This window comes from Hippoglossus stenolepis, chromosome 7 (genome assembly GCF_022539355.2).
Source record: "Hippoglossus stenolepis isolate QCI-W04-F060 chromosome 7, HSTE1.2, whole genome shotgun sequence".
NCBI classification, from domain to species: domain Eukaryota; kingdom Metazoa; phylum Chordata; class Actinopteri; order Pleuronectiformes; family Pleuronectidae; genus Hippoglossus; species Hippoglossus stenolepis.
The window spans coordinates 21,387,666-21,406,212 of NC_061489.1; the positions used below are offsets into that span (position 1 = coordinate 21,387,666).

Here is an 18,547-nt window from a genome sequence, read left to right on the forward strand (position 1 = left end):
AATACCAAAGCTTTGAAGAAGCAGATCAATTCTGACAGCGCATAACAATATATAACTACAGTGTAAGATTCTGCGTCCTCAAATCAAAAAATACAATCTTACAAACGGTTTATATTTAATTAATTAAAGACAAAAAGATGTGTGCAGCTCTTTGACACAGTGAAAATGCTGCATGACCAGTGGCGACCCTCCCACACAGATCAAGCACAGCATGTTGAGCTGGGAGGTGGTTGTGGTCACACCGTCCATCGTCTGTATTCTCTACAGGCTGCTGGCAGGAAGCAGAGCACCACAGACACAGTATCTCAGAAACACATTCATTGGTTTACAAAACACAACAAACTGTACAACATCAAAAAGACCAAAAGTGGAGGTTCATGGTACAACTGGAACTACCTGTAAACATATCTAAGTAATAATTATACATTGTCAAGTTATGGGGTTAAAACTACAGCAAAAAACGATGCATGAGACACAAACAGACACAGAAACACACGTGCACAGTCACCACCAAAGACCAAATGGTTCTTGGAAACTTAAGCATTGCTGTGGTAAGTGTTTCGAATAAAGGTGTGAATACGAACGGTCTTTTTTCACGCTCAGTTTCAAGAAGCTGAGCTCGTACTGCTTTTATATCCGTTATTAAAATGTCCAGTGGAATACCAGTGTTTTATTGTTATGCTTGTTAATATCACATCAACTTACAGGAGTAGTTAATGATCACACACTTGCCAAATTTATGCTTTGATCTTAACTTAACTTTTGACAAATTATCAACAAGTAATTCGGCAGTTAAATTCTGTTTCAGTGTGCATCAGCTGACAGTGATGCAGTGGCAGCACGTACAAATTAATACTGAATGAAATAATATTCAATCAAAACACCACCACAACAAAACAATGTGACGATGTTATATATTACATTATATGAATGATAATGGTTATTCAGCACAAGTTCATTTGGAATTTGTTTTGAGTTTTCTTGAATTTTTGTGCCTTTTATCTTTTCCACGTTTTGTATTTGTAATACAGGAAGAAGATATATGTGTTTGTAAATAAGGGGGCTTGTTATCGCAAGAGGGGAAAAATGAATAAAAAGGGTATTTTTTCAAAAACTCAAACCAACAGAATATCTTCCCCAAATTCAAAATATTTCAGACTTTTTTTGCTGTCTTCAAAATATGTAAAAAATCACAAGGCTGTCATAACATATATACAACTAAACGTTTTTATAAATCAATGGCGCCTTAGCCTGCCCCAGGGTAAGATGAGGTGCACTAATGATGTTTCCATCGTGGCTGAAATTATTAGAAAATGAAATTGAAAAATGTTTTCCTAATTTTTCAGGCTCAATTTCAAAGCTTTATCAATAACTTGTAACTCTCTGAAAGATCACTTCTCACATACAAATGCACAGATGAGGATAGGATCTCCACAATGAGGGGAAATAAATGAAAATGGACAAAATATATTCTCACACACACACGCACACGCACACACACACACACACACACACACACACACACACACATACACACACACACACAAACACACACACTTTCAGCTTGTTCAACTAGTTGCGTGTAGCTCTTCCCCTCTCACTACATATCAGTTTGAAGCCCATAGTTGGTGTGTGGTGAGTCAACAGCTTCAGTGGTTGGTCTCAGGGCAGAGAGACAGCCCAGCCTTCTCAGTGGGCCTGCAGCCTGTGGTTTGACTTGTTGTCGTTGCAGACATGTACCTTAACAAAGACGATGGAGGGAACACTGTGTTGGAGTATCTGTCCTCTGGCATTTTATGAAAAGCTGCACATGTTTTAAATGCATATGTACATAACATGTAAATTGTATCCGAAATACAAAATGCTCATTTTGTATTAATTGTTTGCCATACAGCTGTCTGCAGTTGTGGAAAAATACAAAGCACGTCAGTCAAAACCACCGAAACTCCTCCCCCCTCTCTGTTTGTGTGAGTGTGTCCATGTGCATTAGACAAAGTTGTGCGGTGACACAACATTTAAAAAAAAAGATCATTCTCATAAAGGTGAAAACACACAGATGTGACTAGTGAGGTTTAACTACTGCATTGAAATAATTGCTGTGGTCCACGGTTCATTTTAATAATTTCACATGCTCCTTTCCTGCAGTGAAAAGTTTGTTGTGATATTGGGTCCTGATTAATCTGGGGTGCAAACATCAACCATTTTTGAGAAATGTATTCAGGCCTCCTCAGGTTATCTATGCTTTTTTCCCCCATAATCCCAGAGGTCAGTCCTGATTAGTGCAAACACTTCAAGCAGAGAGGGAAATGCAGCTTTCAGCAACTAACTAGTTTCACGTTTACATGTTGCAACTTGTCAGGTAGCGAAGTAGCCACAGATATTAAAGAAATGAGGGTGTTCAGTTAAAAAAAAGGAGGTCATCTGGGCTGCATGATAATTATAGATTGCTCCATATCATAAATACAATACAAATAAAAACAATGTGTAATGTATTAAGACTTCATATGCATTTATATATTATTAAAATAATAACTTGTAGGAGAAATTAAGTTCAACACAACAGCAAAACTATCCTTTCTCATAGGCTCATCAGGACGGTGAAAGAATCAATGAATTTATCGTTCTACAGACATGCTCAAGAACATATCAACAGTCACTGGCAGAAATAAAACTGGTTTTGTGAGGATTTTGCTGCTTGCACCTTTCAACTCACTGCTTCCTCTTCGGAAAGCCTAAGCTCAGGTCTATTCTGAGTAAACAACCTCAATGGTTGGTCAAAGAGCAGAGCGGCCCACCACAACCTCGTCTGTGTGCGCAGCGTTTGCAGGAGACTTTGTTGTTCTGAAGACAATTGTGCAGAATGAATTAAACAAAAACTGTGAAACTACAGAGTTAGAGCACACTTTTCTCTTGACAATAATTTATAAGTATTTTATACTTATAGAAGATTGAATGTGATTACGACATATCAATGTGCTTCTTTTTGCTTTGTTTCCACAGCCCACTGTCGAAACCACCGTCTCTCTTTCTGTTGGCCTCATTCTTGATCTGAAAAAGTGTTAACACAGAGTTAACCATTTATTCTCCGTTTTTAAAACAAGCTTAAGCCCTGAAACCTTTTCTTTCAGTTCAGTAAACAACATCGAGTATAGGTTTACAGCATTTAGTGTTTCTACCATCAACCACTTTGTTGTACTGACACACAAAGAACAGTATGGTGGCTTTTTATGTTTTTTACTTTGAAGTGGTAACCATTCAACTCCAAAAGTGTTTTGTGGACTCAAACACTTCACCCGCATGGATGTGCATTTAAGCCCGAATCAACAACTGAACCATGAGAGGAAATTTCAGCCAATTTCTTACATGATTAATCTCACTAGCAAATAAGGTTGCTTCCTTTGTCCTATTAGACACTTGCTTGATTTTAAATTTGTTTAAATAAAACCCAATTTGACATGAAAGAAAACAGGTGTAGTTGTTGTTTGTGAATCTGTGTGGAGCATAGAATGTAAAAAGTAAAATATTAATATTTATTCAGTTGGTGATATGCATTTGTAAAAAGGTTTTACAGGAGCACAAATTTCTTGGTATTTGTGTATGAATTTGAACATGTGTTTGTGAGTAACCAAAGTAATGCACCAATCATTGTTTGCAGTTTTGAATCTTCTATTTTACCTGCAATGTGACCATTTTGAGCCTATTTTCTCTAAAGTTTAAAATGAATTGCGTGATTGCCAAGTTTAGGGGGAAGTGCAGTTTGTATGTTTCAGCCAATCAGATTGTATTCTACTGTTAAAATCTCGATGACCTTATCAGTATGTATTTCATTTGGAGGGGAAGCATGAGTAGGTCAAGAGAACGCTGCTGCACCACAATGATTGGGCGACTGGCTGCTTTGATTCTTTTTGGTACAAAGGGTGAGTACATGACTGTGGCAAAAATACTACTGGAAATTATTGTTCAACCATCGATACTGTGTTTGGAGATTTATAAATACGGTATATAATACAAGGCTTAACTGTTATTTGTCTCTTTTCAACAGCTCTGATTCTAACAGCAGAGGTTCCTCAGCTGATCTCTCTGACTGTGGTGGAACGTGGCAACAACGTGAGTTTGAAATGTCCAGTCTCTGAAGACAAATTCTTTTATTGGTATAAACAGTCTTTTGGACATGTGTTGCAAACAGTTGCTTCAAGAAAAGTGGGAAAGACTGATGTCAAAGATTCACGTTTCAATCTAACAAGAGTGGATGATCAGTATCTTCTTACCATCACTAATATCAGCAAAGAGGATGAAGCAACATACTTCTGTCAGAATGGAACAACGTATCAACAGACTTTCGTCGGTGGCACTTTCTTGGCTGTGAACGGTAAAATACCTTGTACTGTCAGTGTCTGAGCGCATGTGAGAGACAATGTTTGTAAGTAACAATTTTCATTGAGAAGTGATTTAATGCCTTTTTTAAATTAAATGTTGCAGATCAGGATCAGCAGAAACATTACAGCGTGAAACAAAGTCCAGAGACTGCGTCAGTCAGACCAGGAGCCTCAGTGATCCTCCAGTGTTCACTTCTCTCCAAGCACAAAGAAAACCTGGTCCAGTGTCCAGATGAACACAGTGTGCACTGGTTCAGAGCCGGATCAGGACGCTCCCATCCCGGCTTCATTTACACTCAGAGCAGCAGGAGAGATGAACAAGAGGAGAAGAGCTGCGTCTACAGTCTGTCCAAAACTATACACAACTCCTCAGATGCTGGGACTTACTACTGCGCTGTGGTCACATGTGGAGAGATCCTGTTTGGTGAAGGAACCAAAGTGGAGATGAGTATGTATTATATTCACAGTTATTCATCCTGATTGATTAATGTATTAAATGTAAGCAAAGAGTTTAAGAGAGAAACTTTGTGTTGATAAAAACATGAAGCTTGTTGCTGTGAGCTCAACAATTCCATCATATACCAGCTGACAATACTATAAATAAAAAGATCAATAAATTAAAAAAACTAAAAAAGTGTTCAGGCCATCACTGTTATTAAATATTGCAAGATACATTTTTTTCCCATTATGTCTCTGTTAACATGTATTCTAATTATATTATTGTATATTTATTTTCTTATTAAACTATTTATTATTATTATTATTATTATATTATTTTCTTATCTACTTTGTATTTGCAAATCCAGAGCTTCCCTGCAAGGGTTTTTTCACATGATTATATTTGTACTTGATACTGGTGTGACAGTAAAACATCTAGAATCTTGAAAAATCCTGAATCTAGAAAAGCCAGTGTTGCCAATAACAAATGATTAATCCCAAGAGTTCATAATCAGATAATGTTTAATGTCTAAATGGAAATGTCCCTGATTCAGGATCAGAACTGGACCCACTTGTCCTTGTGCTTGCGGTGCTGTTGGTCTGCTGTGTGACCGTGGTTGTCGTCCTTAGTGTCAAAGTAAATCAAAGAGTTTGCAAACATTGCAAAGGTAAGTTGATGAAACTGACATTTTGACAATTGTTTAATTATGCATAGGATGCACCAGTGTTTAGCTTTGGTTTCACTTTGAATTATTAGCAATTTTGCATCTTAAGTCCTGAAAACAGTGGAAAATCCACCTCCATGTCTCCTTTGGAACAACATGCATTTGGGTTCAATTTTACCAACTGTCTATTTGTACTCAGCTAAATGGTAAATTAAAGAATGAGTGTATGGTAACTACTTCAGCAGATAACAAGTGTTCAAGTGACAGGAAAAGCTTTCCTTTTATTTAACAGGAGCAATGAGCACTTTCCATCACCAAGGACATGACAGGTCAAGTCTGGATCAATCAAATAATTGGGTAAATATGCTTTAAAGTTGCTATGACCAATATTTTTGTGTTAACAATTGATCGATGTGTAACTAAGTCAGAGTGTGTAATTACAGTCAGAGACAATTAAGTCAAGAATTTGACCAATTTTAGTAAATTGTACAATTATATCATGGCTATTTAAATTTACATACAAACCACTAAAAACTCAATGGAACACACGTTACTGTTGAATTTGGCAAAAAAAAAAACATAGTGGGAATAACAAATATATATTTAAATTTGTTCACCGGTGACCATTTTAAGGCTGTGGACTTTTAACTATTTTATTTTAGAATAACAATAACCCTGACCATGTGTATTTTGTCAAAGAAAACTGCAAATCACAAGGTAATGTAAAATTGTAAAGAGTGGTATCAAATTTATCTCAAGTGGTGGATGAAGGACGAACACGCACTGTACACCAAGTCATTATGTTCTTAACTTTAACTTGATATTACAGCTTTATTCTGAAAGAAATGTTCGCCATCAACACTGTATGTTGTTCTTTTGCAGGAAGGTGAGGCAGAGGAATCGAACTATGTAGCACCGACTTTCTTTGAAAGGAAAGCAAGAGTGGAGGAGAAGAGAGAGTCACCACATCAGTGCTTGTACTCTACTGTAAAGCGCAGCTGAGTGCATCACCACATCCAGCAACATCCCTCTTTATCGGTATAGCAGGGCCTGTGCCATAGGGTTGGGTACCAAACTCCGTATTTTTAAGGGTACCGACCAAATTATACCAGTGAGTATGTATACGTGAGTGACACCTGGGGCACACCGGCTGCTCAACGTCCGCAGAACAGCGGCAGAACGGAACGGCTGCGTGTCGCGGTTGTCAGTTGTACATTTTTTTAATATATATACACACTATACAGTTTGAAGCTGTGCACTCTCCTGTCCTGCAAATATTTCACAATAAAAACCTAGTAAACGTTCTTGTGAACAGTATCCAATTCTCCTGCGCTGTGCAACAAAAATCTCATCAACGCTGTCGGTCACTTTGACTTGACTCATCTTGTGTGATTCAGTATTTTTTTTCCTGTACTGTCATTTAGTTTCCTAAGCTAACCAGCCTTGTTTGCCGTTGAAAGAGCTTGGTGTACATGGTGTTCGATGCTGGACAAAATGTCAGAGGGTAGTAACCGGAACAGAATGACTGAGTTAGTGGTTACGTTGCCAGCTGGTGATTCACCAACAAGCCAATCGAGTATTCAGAGAAACAAAAATTAATGCTGACAATGTGGGTGTGAACTACAACATTACAATCTTTTTCTTTGTTGTTTTTCTGGTGATAGAATGTATCAGTATTTCTGTTTGACCATAAATTATCAACGTATTGGCCTATTTCATTGAACTTGTTATTTGTTTTAATAAAGACTGGTTTATGTTCATGTTGATGTTTTCTCTCAGATTTCTAAGTGCATGATAGAACCAACATGAGAGGGCGATCTATTCATATACACTCACGACTCTGAACATTCAACTTTCAACATTAATACAGAGTTGTGTTTTGGGAGTTATAACATCTCAGATTACATTTTACAAAGTTACTGGTAGAAATGTATAGCAGCGATTTAGCCATTTCAATAAAACTTTCTCATTGCATTAACATGATAGATTTTCTTCCTTTTGGTCTGTTCCTTTAAAAATCCTATGAACTTGCATGAGATTAAATGATAGGTGTAAAATTAGGACTATGTCCATTTAAATATATTGATATAAATAGAAAGGTTTCATTTTCTATGTATATGATATTTGAAAAAAAAAAAGCAACACGCAAGAGAAACAAAACTGTCAGTCGTCTGAGAATGATGACAAATATTCAAAAAGAACAAATAAGGAATTTATTATAAATTTAAATTATCAATTCATGATCATATTACGATTTGATAGAAATGATTTGTCATAGTTTCTTTTCTATTGGATTTTCAGTCAAACACTGCAAATATCACTATAACGTTGAAATATTCTCCATTTTCCTTCCGTGAGAAACCTCAGGATAAAACTGACAGATTCAATAATAATTTCCCAGCACAGTGGCTTCATATAGAGAAAATTCAACAGGCCGTGTGACAGATTAACTCAGTGATTTACTCCTGTCTAGTCCCTGTCCTGCAACTTTAACCTGGCAAATCACTGCTAGTGTACGTGCACATTGCATATAAGGGAAACACGATACTGTCAGGATAGGTTATAACAAAAACCTTGTTTATGTCACTAACGTCATTAATGAAGGAAAAGCAAAAAGTGGGATCTCAGGGGGCTACAGCTGCAAACGGTGTTCTCTCGCTACATATTCTGCTTTTATTAAACCACATTAACATTATCGATACATATATGTATTGTAAAAAATTGGGAATCACAGACAAAGAAAGATGGCAACTAAACTTTAGTCACAATTACTGTATGAGGTCAAAACAGAACAAAACTGCTCTGGAAATATCAACTTATCCAACAGCAGAAAACATGTGCACCTAAAATGAATCATTGATTTGGTAAATTTAGGGGGAGTGAATTTTCTGCCTTTCAGCCAATCAGGATGATTTCCACTTTGTAGAGTCTAGAGTAGATAAAATCTTGATTTAGGAAGGAAGCCACCAGTTGTGCAAGAGGAAGGTGATTTACCACAATGCTCACACCATTGGTAACTTTGGTTCTTCTTCGTTCAGTGTGTAAGTGTAACTTTTAAAGGATATGATAATATGGATATATAATATTATATGATAAGATTATATTGAACTATGTTAAAGTACAGCTAAAACATAATGGCCTGAACGAGTCCATCTGACGGCAGATGACTTCGTTATTTTGGTCTTTTTGTCTTGTTTATTTGTTTATGTTCCTTTTCTTCAGCTCTGACTCAAACTGCTGAGGTTCCTCCCCAGATCTCCTTGATGGTGGTTGGAATTGGTCAAAATGCAACTTTACAATGTCAGGTTTCAGAGAAGGAGGGCAAATTCTTCCATTGGTACAAACAGACTCATGGATACCTGATCCAAACAGTCGCCACAGGAACTTTTTCCAGGCAAACGCTCCAGGAGCAATTTAGGAACTCGCGTTTCACAGTAACAGAGGGGAAGTCCCATTATTCTCTGACCATCGCAAATGTGGCGAAGGAGGATGAAGCAACATACTTCTGTCAAAATGGAACGGCGTACTCACAGACCTTTGTTAATGGCATCTTCCTGGCTGTGAACGGTAAACAATTTTTACTTTTCATTTCTAATTTAGATCATTGAAATGTTTTGTTTTATTTATTAAAACACATCAGATACAGTGTCTGAGCTCATGGTCATAAGCCCAAAAATTATGTTGTGCCTTTTTCAAATTTAAACCATGCAGATCAGAATCAGCAGAAATCTGTTCTCGTGAAACAAAGTCCAGAGACTGCGTCAGTCAGACCAGGAGCCTCAGTGATCCTCCAGTGTTCACTTCTCTCCAAGCACAAAGAAAACCTGGTCCAGTGTCCAGATGAACACAGTGTGCACTGGTTCAGAGCCGGATCAGGACGCTCCCATCCCGGCTTCATTTACACTCAGAGCAGCAGGAGAGATGAACAAGAGGAGAAGAGCTGCGTCTACAGTCTGTCCAAAACTATACACAACTCCTCAGATGCTGGGACTTACTACTGCGCTGTGGTCACATGTGGAGAGATCCTGTTTGGTGAAGGAACCAAAGTGGAGACAAGTACGTTTTTACAGTTCTGTGAAACTTGTGTTTCAATAATTAAGTGCGACCTCTCTGCTCAAGATGCTCAGGAGACACAATGCGTTGGTATTGGTAACTGATAAATAAATGCACTGCGTCTGTGAGAAATCACATTATAATTAAACTCTACACCTAATTCTTAAAAGGCAGTAAATTACATAAACAATTCTTTATGTGCACAGATCAAATTTAATGAATGCACCATCTCTGTTACATTACATTAAAAAAAATATAATATAAAATAAATATTCATTTTGTTTGGTCAAATGGTAGCAATGTCTGTTTTTATCAATTTATCAAAAGCTTTTGATATATATAATTATTGTGTGTTTATCATGACGCTTTGTTATATTAGGTTTAAAGGATTTTGTGTCAAAGCTAGAAATAACCAATTAACAATGGTGTTCCACAAGGATCAGTCCTGGGCTCTGTCTTGATTACAATCTATATTAATTATATAATCTCTTCTCAAACTGACTGTGATGTCCACTTCACTACTCTTTATGGTTTTACTAATTCTGGACAATTTTCTGTTTGAGAACCTACAACTTTAGCACTTGAGTGCTCGTCAATGTTAACCTTGAGCTCGTCCTTAGTACTTCTTGTCAAATTGTAGGTAAAGTGTTGAGGGAGTCTCTCTCAGCCACAGATTAGTGTGATATAATTTAAAGACATGCTGCATTCAGCACTGCAGAGGTGGGATAAACACTTCATATGTTTCCTAAGCTTCAAGTCCTGCTGGTTTATTAGGAATAAAAATCTTACTTCAGTTTTTATCCACCAAACAAATGGAATTAACCCCAACACATTCTCAAGATTCTCCTTGTTTCCTTTTTTTGTGTATCTGTATCTCGTTGTATTTCTATTTAATTACAAATAAACCTCAGTGGATTTTTAGGCTAAAAGGTTTTTGAATTGAATTTAAAAAAAAGTCATAAATTGGTCAAGAGTTAAATGTCTAATGGAACTTTTTTTCTGTTTCAGCACAAGAGACTGACCTGCTGGTAATTGTACTGGGGGTGCTGTTGGCTCTGTGTGTGATTGTGATTGCCATCCTCGTTTCCTCAAAATACTGAGGTAGGTGTGGTACCACTATCAGTATGTCATTTGTATTTAAAGAATTCAGGATCCATGATGTCAAAAAAGACTTGTTGATATATAGGAAATAAATATGGTAAAAAAATAAGTTTGAACATGACATCATTCACTCCGATACTAATTTGGTGATATTTCACTGATCAAAACAAATGGCGTACTTTCAACCCTCATAAGATCATGAGAGAAACCTGCTGGACATGTAACTGCAGTTTGAAACAATCATTGGTGAAAAATAATAATCATGCTTCCAACGTTTGTGCAAAAATATTTTTTGTCAGTTTTGACTTGGTCACACACCTTGTAAACTGGTACCACTGACCTCAAGCCTCGGATCTAAAGCCAGAGCTTGTTTGCTTCATCATCAATGAAGATTATGTTATTTAGTTTGGTCAGTCCTCAAGTGCCGTCTTAATCCGTTCTCTGTAGTGCTTTTAAGTATCTTGTCCACTTAGTTACATATAACATAAACATATAATTTATCTACTAAATTGCCATTTATGAGTAGAATGTGGTTATATTTTCAAGTATTTTTGGATAATTATACCACCATCTTGAAAAAAAAAGGCAAGAGGGACCAAGAAGGCCGTACACTGAACCCCCAATTTTGGGGGTTCTTACAAAAATGTTGCTGCTGTGAACCAACGTATTCTGCTGCTCTCGGGGGGGGTTATCGCCTGGTTTGCCCACCCTGTAGGGATGAACCTTGCCTTCAGAGGACAAGCATGTGCCATAAAGAGTTAATAGTATTTTTATTTACAATTAATAACATCAAGCCCACTGTTCTATCAATTGTCAGTCTTGCCATGATTAAAAATAATTATTTCTAAAGGTGGTGACATGGAGGCGGTGAACTACTCTATCGCTGGATTTCTCTACAAAATCAAAGAAGAAGAGGGAGAAATAAGAGAAGAAATGATGAAACCCTGCATGGATTAAGTGTGTGTTAATGCTGTTGAAGAAATATTCATGTAGGTCAGGCCAGTGCAGAGACTCAGAGACCAGCTGATAGACAAGCCTCTCAAAGCTTAATGTTTGTAGTGCTGCATCTGAGTGTGAACATCAGCTGATCACTTGACCCGGGGGCTGCAGGTGGATGGATACACAACAGAGAGGAAGACCATGTCTCCAAATGAAGCCTGTACCTGTGCACCTCCATATTCAGGGGCCGTTCAGAAACATACACTCTTCCAGAAAAGCGTGTTCCAGCCTCAATGTCTGTTTGCTAATGTTGCCTTGTTTAAATAATAAGAATAAATATATTTCTGTCAATGCACTGAAGACAATAATATATGTTTAATATCACTGATTTGCCTTTGCAATGACCTCTGTCTTTATTGTTGTTATTATTTCTGTCATATTTTAATATCAGTTCCAAATTACCTGTAAAAATCTGTTAAGGCAGTGGTGCTCTGTCTGTACACTGCTGCCATCTTCTGGTGAGAAGCAGCTGGTTTGATGATTTAACGTTTTCTTGGTTTACTGATTATTCTGATCAGTGGCACTTCACTGAGATGGACTCACGTTTCATGCTAAGTCGACAGTATTGTGAACTCCCACAGCTCCAGATAGTTAATGTGCCACATGCATATAGAGCAGAGTAGACAGTTAAATTCATTAATGTCACATGTTTAAGTGTTTCCACCAAATATCTTACATATTTTCTTTACATGTACAGTAATGCAAAGCTTTCACTCTGTTGCAGGAACAAATCCACACACTTATTAAAGCCTGTAACTCATAAAAAAGTGTAGCACTTTCTATATCACCAAGCATGGGATACATCTTCCCTTATGTTACCCCTTAGATGGGAAGTATATATTAAGAAAGGTTTATGTGTTTTAATGGGAATGTGTAAATTTAACCCTTTGAGTTTATCACTCTTCATGCTTCTCCTTCTAAACAGCTGTAGCTTCAAACATGCCAAAGAGAAAATGAAGTGTGTTTCTAAACAATCTATTTTTTTAAGTTCATTTACATACATTTGCATATGTTAATGAGTTCAACCACAACAATGTGCAAATGACCCAAGAACCATTTATTCTAACAAAATGTCTTCAGGCATCTTTAAGCCACAAGACTCAAAAGCTGCAGGAATGTACCTCTCAACTTTGACAAGATCCCTCAGCAGCTTTTACAGTTTCTCTTTCTGAATAAAACATCAATGAAACACGAAACAACAATCCACAATCACAACGCTAAACAATTTGAAGCTTGAACACTTTTAGACCCAATTAAGAAATAAAAATAAGAGACGGCAATAAAAAGATAAACTCCAGCTGCAGGCCTGTGTGCAGCTTCGATGCTGTGTGTGTGTGTGTGTGTGTGTGTGTGTGTGTGTGTGTGTGTGTGTGTGTGTGTGTGTGCGTACTTTGTCCAAACAGTCCCAAGCACTGAAGAAGACAACGTCTACATTTGTTCCTCAGACGATGAAGAAGAACAAAAACAATCCTCCTCGTTACAAATGGTGATGACGAACCCTGGTGGGTCTTCCTCTGAGCCACAGGTGCAGCCTCTACCTCCATACATACACCGTTAGCACCGTGCTAGCAGAGATGCTAACCGACGGCTAGCAGCAGCTCACAGAGTTGTGCTAAGCTCCTTAAAAACACTAACAACGTGAAAAAAACCCACAACAGCTGTACAACACACTTCTTAAAATGAGTTAACGTACTTTCCGACTTCAATTTGAATATGCAGCTACTTTTCCTAGCTTGTAGCTACGTTAGCAGAGCACGTTCCCTTCTTTCTGAGCAGCTGCCATCTCTGATTAACTTGGCTCCACCCTCTCTCCCTCCCTGTTAACCAATCACATTGTTAGAAAATGGAAGGACTCTCTAAATTGACCAATCAGATGAATGAAACACGTCAGATAGGCTGTTTCACCTCCTGTTGACCTTCCAATCAAACTATGGAACAGATAACTTCTTAAAGTAACACAGACTTTTACGAAGTTACCCATTTTAAAGTTATACAGTTTATAGTGTAGCAGTGTTGGGATTTCTACTGCTATGTAGAGATGTATATCTTAACTGTGGGACTTTTTCCCAGAGTTACACAAGCAACCAGCAGCAGACGTACAGTCACACATCAGGAGAGTGAACACCCATCCGTCTGTCCATCTGTACGTCTGTACGTCTGTCCGTCTGTCCGTCTGTACATCCATCCATTATATATCCTGCTTGTTATGTTGCGCCCTGCAATGCATTACATATTGTTATTTTTCCGTGGCGCTTAATATTCTTAGTTCTTCTCCCGTAAATTTCCGGCGCGCTTCTCCTCCCGCAAATGTTGTCGCACAATCACGAGACCTACAAATAAACCTGCGGAATTACGTCGAATGGTGTGCTATGTCTTTTATAAGAATTTCGTCCAACAGTTCGCTCAAAGATCGCGTTAACGCGGCCGAAAACGTACAATGGGACTCAAGGTCTCTCGCCCCAAAGAGCGAGTTGCCGAAAATGACTGTTTTTAGGCTCTTTTTTCTTCACTAAAACTGCTCTCAAATCCACAAACGGAGGTTCTCAGACATGGTTTTTAGATCAAATAGCAGTTGAAGAAGTTTCCTTCGCAGACATGTCACTCTCAAATCTCTCGGACCTGTGCTTATATCCGCTGCGAGAAATCGAGGAATTATTTCCGAAACAGATTCCCATTGAGTCTCATGTTAATTTTGACGGAAATTTCTGGAAAGAGCAAAACGGAAAATTTCTTAGCTCTCACCAATACAAAATATATCTGGTTGTTGTTTAAAGTCTTGGGATTCTCAAAATGTTTTCATTTTACAGATAGGACTTATAGTTTTTGAGTAACATGCATTTGTTTGAGCAGAACGCTAGAGTGGAGATATATATCGGCCCCATTGAATCCAATGTTAAATGAGTTCATCCAATGTTAAATGAGTTCATTTTTGGAATTAGAACTACGTTTCTAAATTGCTCGCACAGCCTCATTTTTTGACTCTAACCGATTATATAGATATCTGCTTGTTCGTCAAAGTCTTGTGATTCTCACGGTGTTTTCATCTCACAGATAGGAGTTATAGATTTTGAATTAGAGCATTTTGTTCACGACGTTCAGATTTCTCCCTCGCTCTCTCACACAAGTCGTTAGTGAAGATACACACGCAGAGGAGGAGGGGCCAAAGGGGGAAAGGGAGACAGTCTTTATATTAACTCCTTCAAAGGAGGTGATCAACACTCTATGTAGTGCAGTGGTTAAAGCAGAGGGACAGAGACTCAGAGGTCGTGAGGACAGAACATTAATTTTGATTATTTTCATTGAGACGCTGACTCAGTGATCCACTGGTCGTGAGTTCAAAACCCACTGAAGCCATAAACATATTTTTTTTTTTCTTACATGTCCAATTGCACTCAACTTCAATCTTGACTCATTGTTACAGCGCCACCTAGTGGTCAGTCTGAAAATGAAGTTTGAGCAATCGGTCCCAAATTGCACACACTTCATCAGATTCCTGACCGGAAGAGATGTATGAGTGTGTATGCAGTGATAGTGATAGCGCCACCTACTGGTCAGTGTGAAAATGAAGTGTGAGCAATCGACCCCAAAATTCTGTCACATTTAGATTGTATACATATTGGAAAAAGGTGTCAAGAGTGTTATTGGAAAGTTTCAACACTTGAGTTCAATACAATTTGTTTTGCAGCCTCCATGTTTTTCCCCCACATTTCAATTTGAAAGCACATGAACACATCAAGGTTCAAACGGTGCATCTCTCCCAGCACGGGTAGAAACAAAACTAAATAAACCTAATAGAAACATAACTTTTTATAGGTCTTACTTCACCCAAACAGTTGGATTAAGACTGGCTTTGCTGCCGGCTTTGACAGAAAACTAAAAATTTAACACAAGGCTCAACTAAAACCAACTGGTGCTCGATCCAAGTGATGACGTGGGAGATTTTCTTTGTTTTATTGCATATATAAAAATGTGCAGTTTCAAGAACTCGGACATAGAAGACAAAGTAGTTTCAATGGTAGTTTAATTTTTAACATTCAACATAAGTATCAATTATCACTCACATCGGAGGTGTTTTATTCTGTTCACAATGAAGAAGGGAACCTCGAGGGACGGGAAGGGAAGGGATCGAAAAAGGCAAATAAAGGGAGGCAACAGGTGAAAGGTCAAATTGTTGTGAGAACCGGACTGGAAGGACAGAAGAGAGGAGAGATGGAGAGAAAGTGAATGGATGGAAGGAGAAGGGAAGGATTGGATAGAAGGAACAGAAGGAAGGAAAAACTGTGACATCGACCAACAACGATAATACTCGTTCGTCTCAAGCCCGGAATAGCAGAGCTGTAAATTAACTGTAAAAGTGTGACAATACTTTGCACATGTTGTAAACAAAGCAACTATGTATAAACTAAACAATACAGTAGTAGTTACATTATAGTATTTTGCTATGCTTGTAATAATGTTAGTCGTTTATGGGAAGTTTAAAAAAGTTCTTTTTCAGCCATTCTGTTCTGTGAGGTACTTCTCACGTGACACAATCCCAGAAGCTTCTTCGACTCGGCAGGTAACTGGGTCGTCACTGTGGAGCTTTGCAGACCGGAGCACTTCTGTCAGTAACTGAACAATGATTGATTTAAACATCCACTGTCGAAGTGGAAATTTAAACACGTTATCAAAAAGCTATACCGTCAACTTTTTGAGGTAAATATCCATCTGTCTGTAGGCACCTTAAAGCAGATCCACCGAATAATCCGACCTGCATCACATAACATTATCGTACAAGACACTGAACGCATCACAAGTGTATGATGTAATCTTACATTCAATGTGAGGAAATGATTTCTACAACAAACACTTCACAACAAAAGGCCCGTGGCACGATTAAGGCTTCTCTTGTTTTTGTTTGCTTTGGGGATATTGACATATTTCATAGAACCCAGCAGAGGAATCTTTTAAAGAAGGCCACTGTTACATTTTAATGGTCTGTCAACTGTCACATGTGAACATTCATCGGCAGCGGTTGACAATGTTGCCGCTACATGTTTGGATTTCAAATATCAGCACACACAGGCACTTCCAACCCACAACTTCAGTCATTGCTGACATTTTTATCTGTTAAGGCAAAGAGTGTTGACTTTGGTGCAACGGCTTCAACCAGGAAACCACATCATTAAAAATGACTTCCTGTTTTCACCTGACGAACAAACTGGTTTTTATATCTCAGCAGCTAACAGTTACAGACTGTATATAAAGACAGACGACATGACAGCTCCTCAAAAGTAAAGCCAAATCATCTTGAGCTCCCCCTAGTGGCTGGCTGTCATATACATCTTGCTTCCTCACAATGTTAGAGGATGAAACAAATTAAAAAGTCAAAGCCAAATCATTTTTTTACTAATGGTTTCTGTTATTTTAGGGAATTATCTATCACACAGACGTATGTTTAAATGTTATTTGATGCTATACAAACAGGGTGAAACATCATGATTGACAGCTTGACTGACTCCCGATTGGTTGAGCGTGTGTTTGGGCGGGACCTCAACACCACATCTCCACTCCAGGATCACTGCTGTACAAACTCTTGCTCCATATAATGTCAGAAATGCAACATAGCGTCACCCACTGGTAGGAAGTGGAGACGTGTCGTCCATCTTTATTTACAGCATATGGTATTAACGCAGCATGATTTCTTAAAAGTGTGAAATGATAATGAACTCCGAATGAACAGCAAATGTCTTTCAGATTTTCATGTCAAACCTCATGCGGCTCCAAGTCTGGTGTGCAACAGCAAACTACAGAACGACACAACAATACAACAAACTGTTAAATCATCTCCGTGGAAAGAGTCTTTTGTGTTTTCTCAAAAAAAACTCACAGGTGAGGATGATGTCCGTTATATAGTGAAGCAGGTTAGCCAGGCACAGACAGTTTCCTTTCAGCCTCCGAGAGCGAGGGCAACCAGAGCGCCACCATGTCCTCATAGTGGAATCAACAGAGGTCTTCTTCTCGGCCCTCGTCTCTCAGTGTCCACAGCCTCCCACACATCAGCGCTCACATTAACATCATGCAAATACACTTTGAAAATATAAAATTCATTGGGTTAGGGTATATATTTATATAGATTTACACATACATATAAATTCATATACTTTTAAGGAATGTTAATCTATCTTGTGGTGTACTTTTTCTTCTTACAAGGTACAAAATAACTTTTTATACTATGTAACACATTATATAATCAACATATTAAAAACAGCTCATCAGTCCTTTTATCATTTTTTAAGCAAAAAAAAAAAAATCCATAATAAAAATAAGTTCTATGTTTTTTCTCACTTATATCTTACAATATATTTTCTCTCTGTCAAAAACACGCACACATGTCCCATGTTTGTTTTCGTTTGTGGTTTTCTCTTGGCAGCAAATCGGCAGCGGTCAAAGTGAATGTGGAAAAAAGAAAATCACATAATGATGTTGCTCATCAATGTGGAAAGAAATCTCAGAGCGACAGCCTCGTTGACGTGTAGAATTCACAAAATGGCAGCGGTGGGTGTTTGCGAAACAAAATGAACAAGCTGCGGTGCTGTTACAACGGGCACTTGGAGCAGCCACATTCCAGAGCGCTCTCCATTTCCTCTGAGTACGAGGTGCCGTCAGAGCAGCGGAAAACCGCCTTCCTCCTTCTGGTCTTGGTGACGCCACAGCAAACACCAGGGGGCGCTGCAGCCTGGCAGGATCGGGGACAGTCCATGCGCGGTATCTTGCTGGTGGACGTGCACGTTCTCATGGGGTGGTGACGCTTCAGCTGCTCCCTCAACATCTCTCCTTGACACGTCAGCTCTGGACATTGGTGGAAAGGAGAGACACAGATGAGACTCTGATATAAAATCCTGACACTCAATAAATCGCAATGATTTCCATCTT

General features: G+C 38.3%; 3 protein-coding genes across 5 annotated transcripts in view; 2 read left to right on the forward strand and 1 right to left on the reverse strand.

Annotated features, from left to right (window-relative positions):
* The first annotated feature begins 3,305 nt into the window (after positions 1–3,305).
* Positions 3,306–7,239, forward strand: LOC118112473. Its single transcript, XM_047340580.1, has 6 exons — positions 3,306–3,917; positions 4,043–4,369; positions 4,480–4,824; positions 5,369–5,482; positions 5,772–5,836; positions 6,362–7,239. The coding sequence occupies exons 1-6, from the start codon at positions 3,818–3,820 to the stop codon at positions 6,479–6,481; spliced, it is 1,071 nt and encodes a 356-aa protein (XP_047196536.1). The 5' UTR covers positions 3,306–3,817; the 3' UTR covers positions 6,482–7,239.
* A 1,194-nt stretch (positions 7,240–8,433) lies between these two features.
* On the forward strand, positions 8,434–11,976 carry LOC118112474. Its single transcript, XM_035161812.2, has 5 exons — positions 8,434–8,520; positions 8,702–9,046; positions 9,191–9,535; positions 10,541–10,633; positions 11,484–11,976. Exons 1-4 carry the CDS (start codon positions 8,478–8,480, stop codon positions 10,630–10,632), a joined length of 825 nt encoding a protein of 274 aa, XP_035017703.1. The 5' UTR covers positions 8,434–8,477; the 3' UTR covers position 10,633; positions 11,484–11,976.
* Positions 11,977–15,636: 3,660 nt separating this feature from the next.
* slit3 (slit homolog 3 (Drosophila)) overlaps positions 15,637–18,547 on the reverse strand; it is a 229,262-nt gene continuing 226,351 nt past the window's right edge. For all 3 annotated transcript variants that reach the window (XM_035161697.2, XM_035161698.2, XM_035161699.2), the window contains one exon: positions 15,637–18,463. In XM_035161697.2, the coding sequence (XP_035017588.2) occupies positions 18,210–18,463 (254 nt within the window). In that variant the 3' untranslated portion in view covers positions 15,637–18,209. The remainder of the gene's footprint in view (positions 18,464–18,547) is intronic.

Coding starts and splice junctions, on each gene's coding strand:
- LOC118112473 (XM_047340580.1), top strand. CDS start 3,818: ATGTATTTCATTTGGAGGGGAAGCATGAGTAGGTCAAGAGAACGCTGC. Junction 5,483..5,771: donor AGTTTGCAAACATTGCAAAG/GTAAGTTGATGA, acceptor TTTATTTAACAG/GAGCAATGAGCACTTTCCAT. Junction 5,837..6,361: donor TGGATCAATCAAATAATTGG/GTAAATATGCTT, acceptor GTTCTTTTGCAG/GAAGGTGAGGCAGAGGAATC.
- LOC118112474 (XM_035161812.2), top strand. CDS start 8,478: ATGCTCACACCATTGGTAACTTTGGTTCTTCTTCGTTCAGTGT. Junction 8,521..8,701: donor GGTTCTTCTTCGTTCAGTGT/GTAAGTGTAACT, acceptor CCTTTTCTTCAG/CTCTGACTCAAACTGCTGAG. Junction 9,536..10,540: donor AGGAACCAAAGTGGAGACAA/GTACGTTTTTAC, acceptor TTTCTGTTTCAG/CACAAGAGACTGACCTGCTG.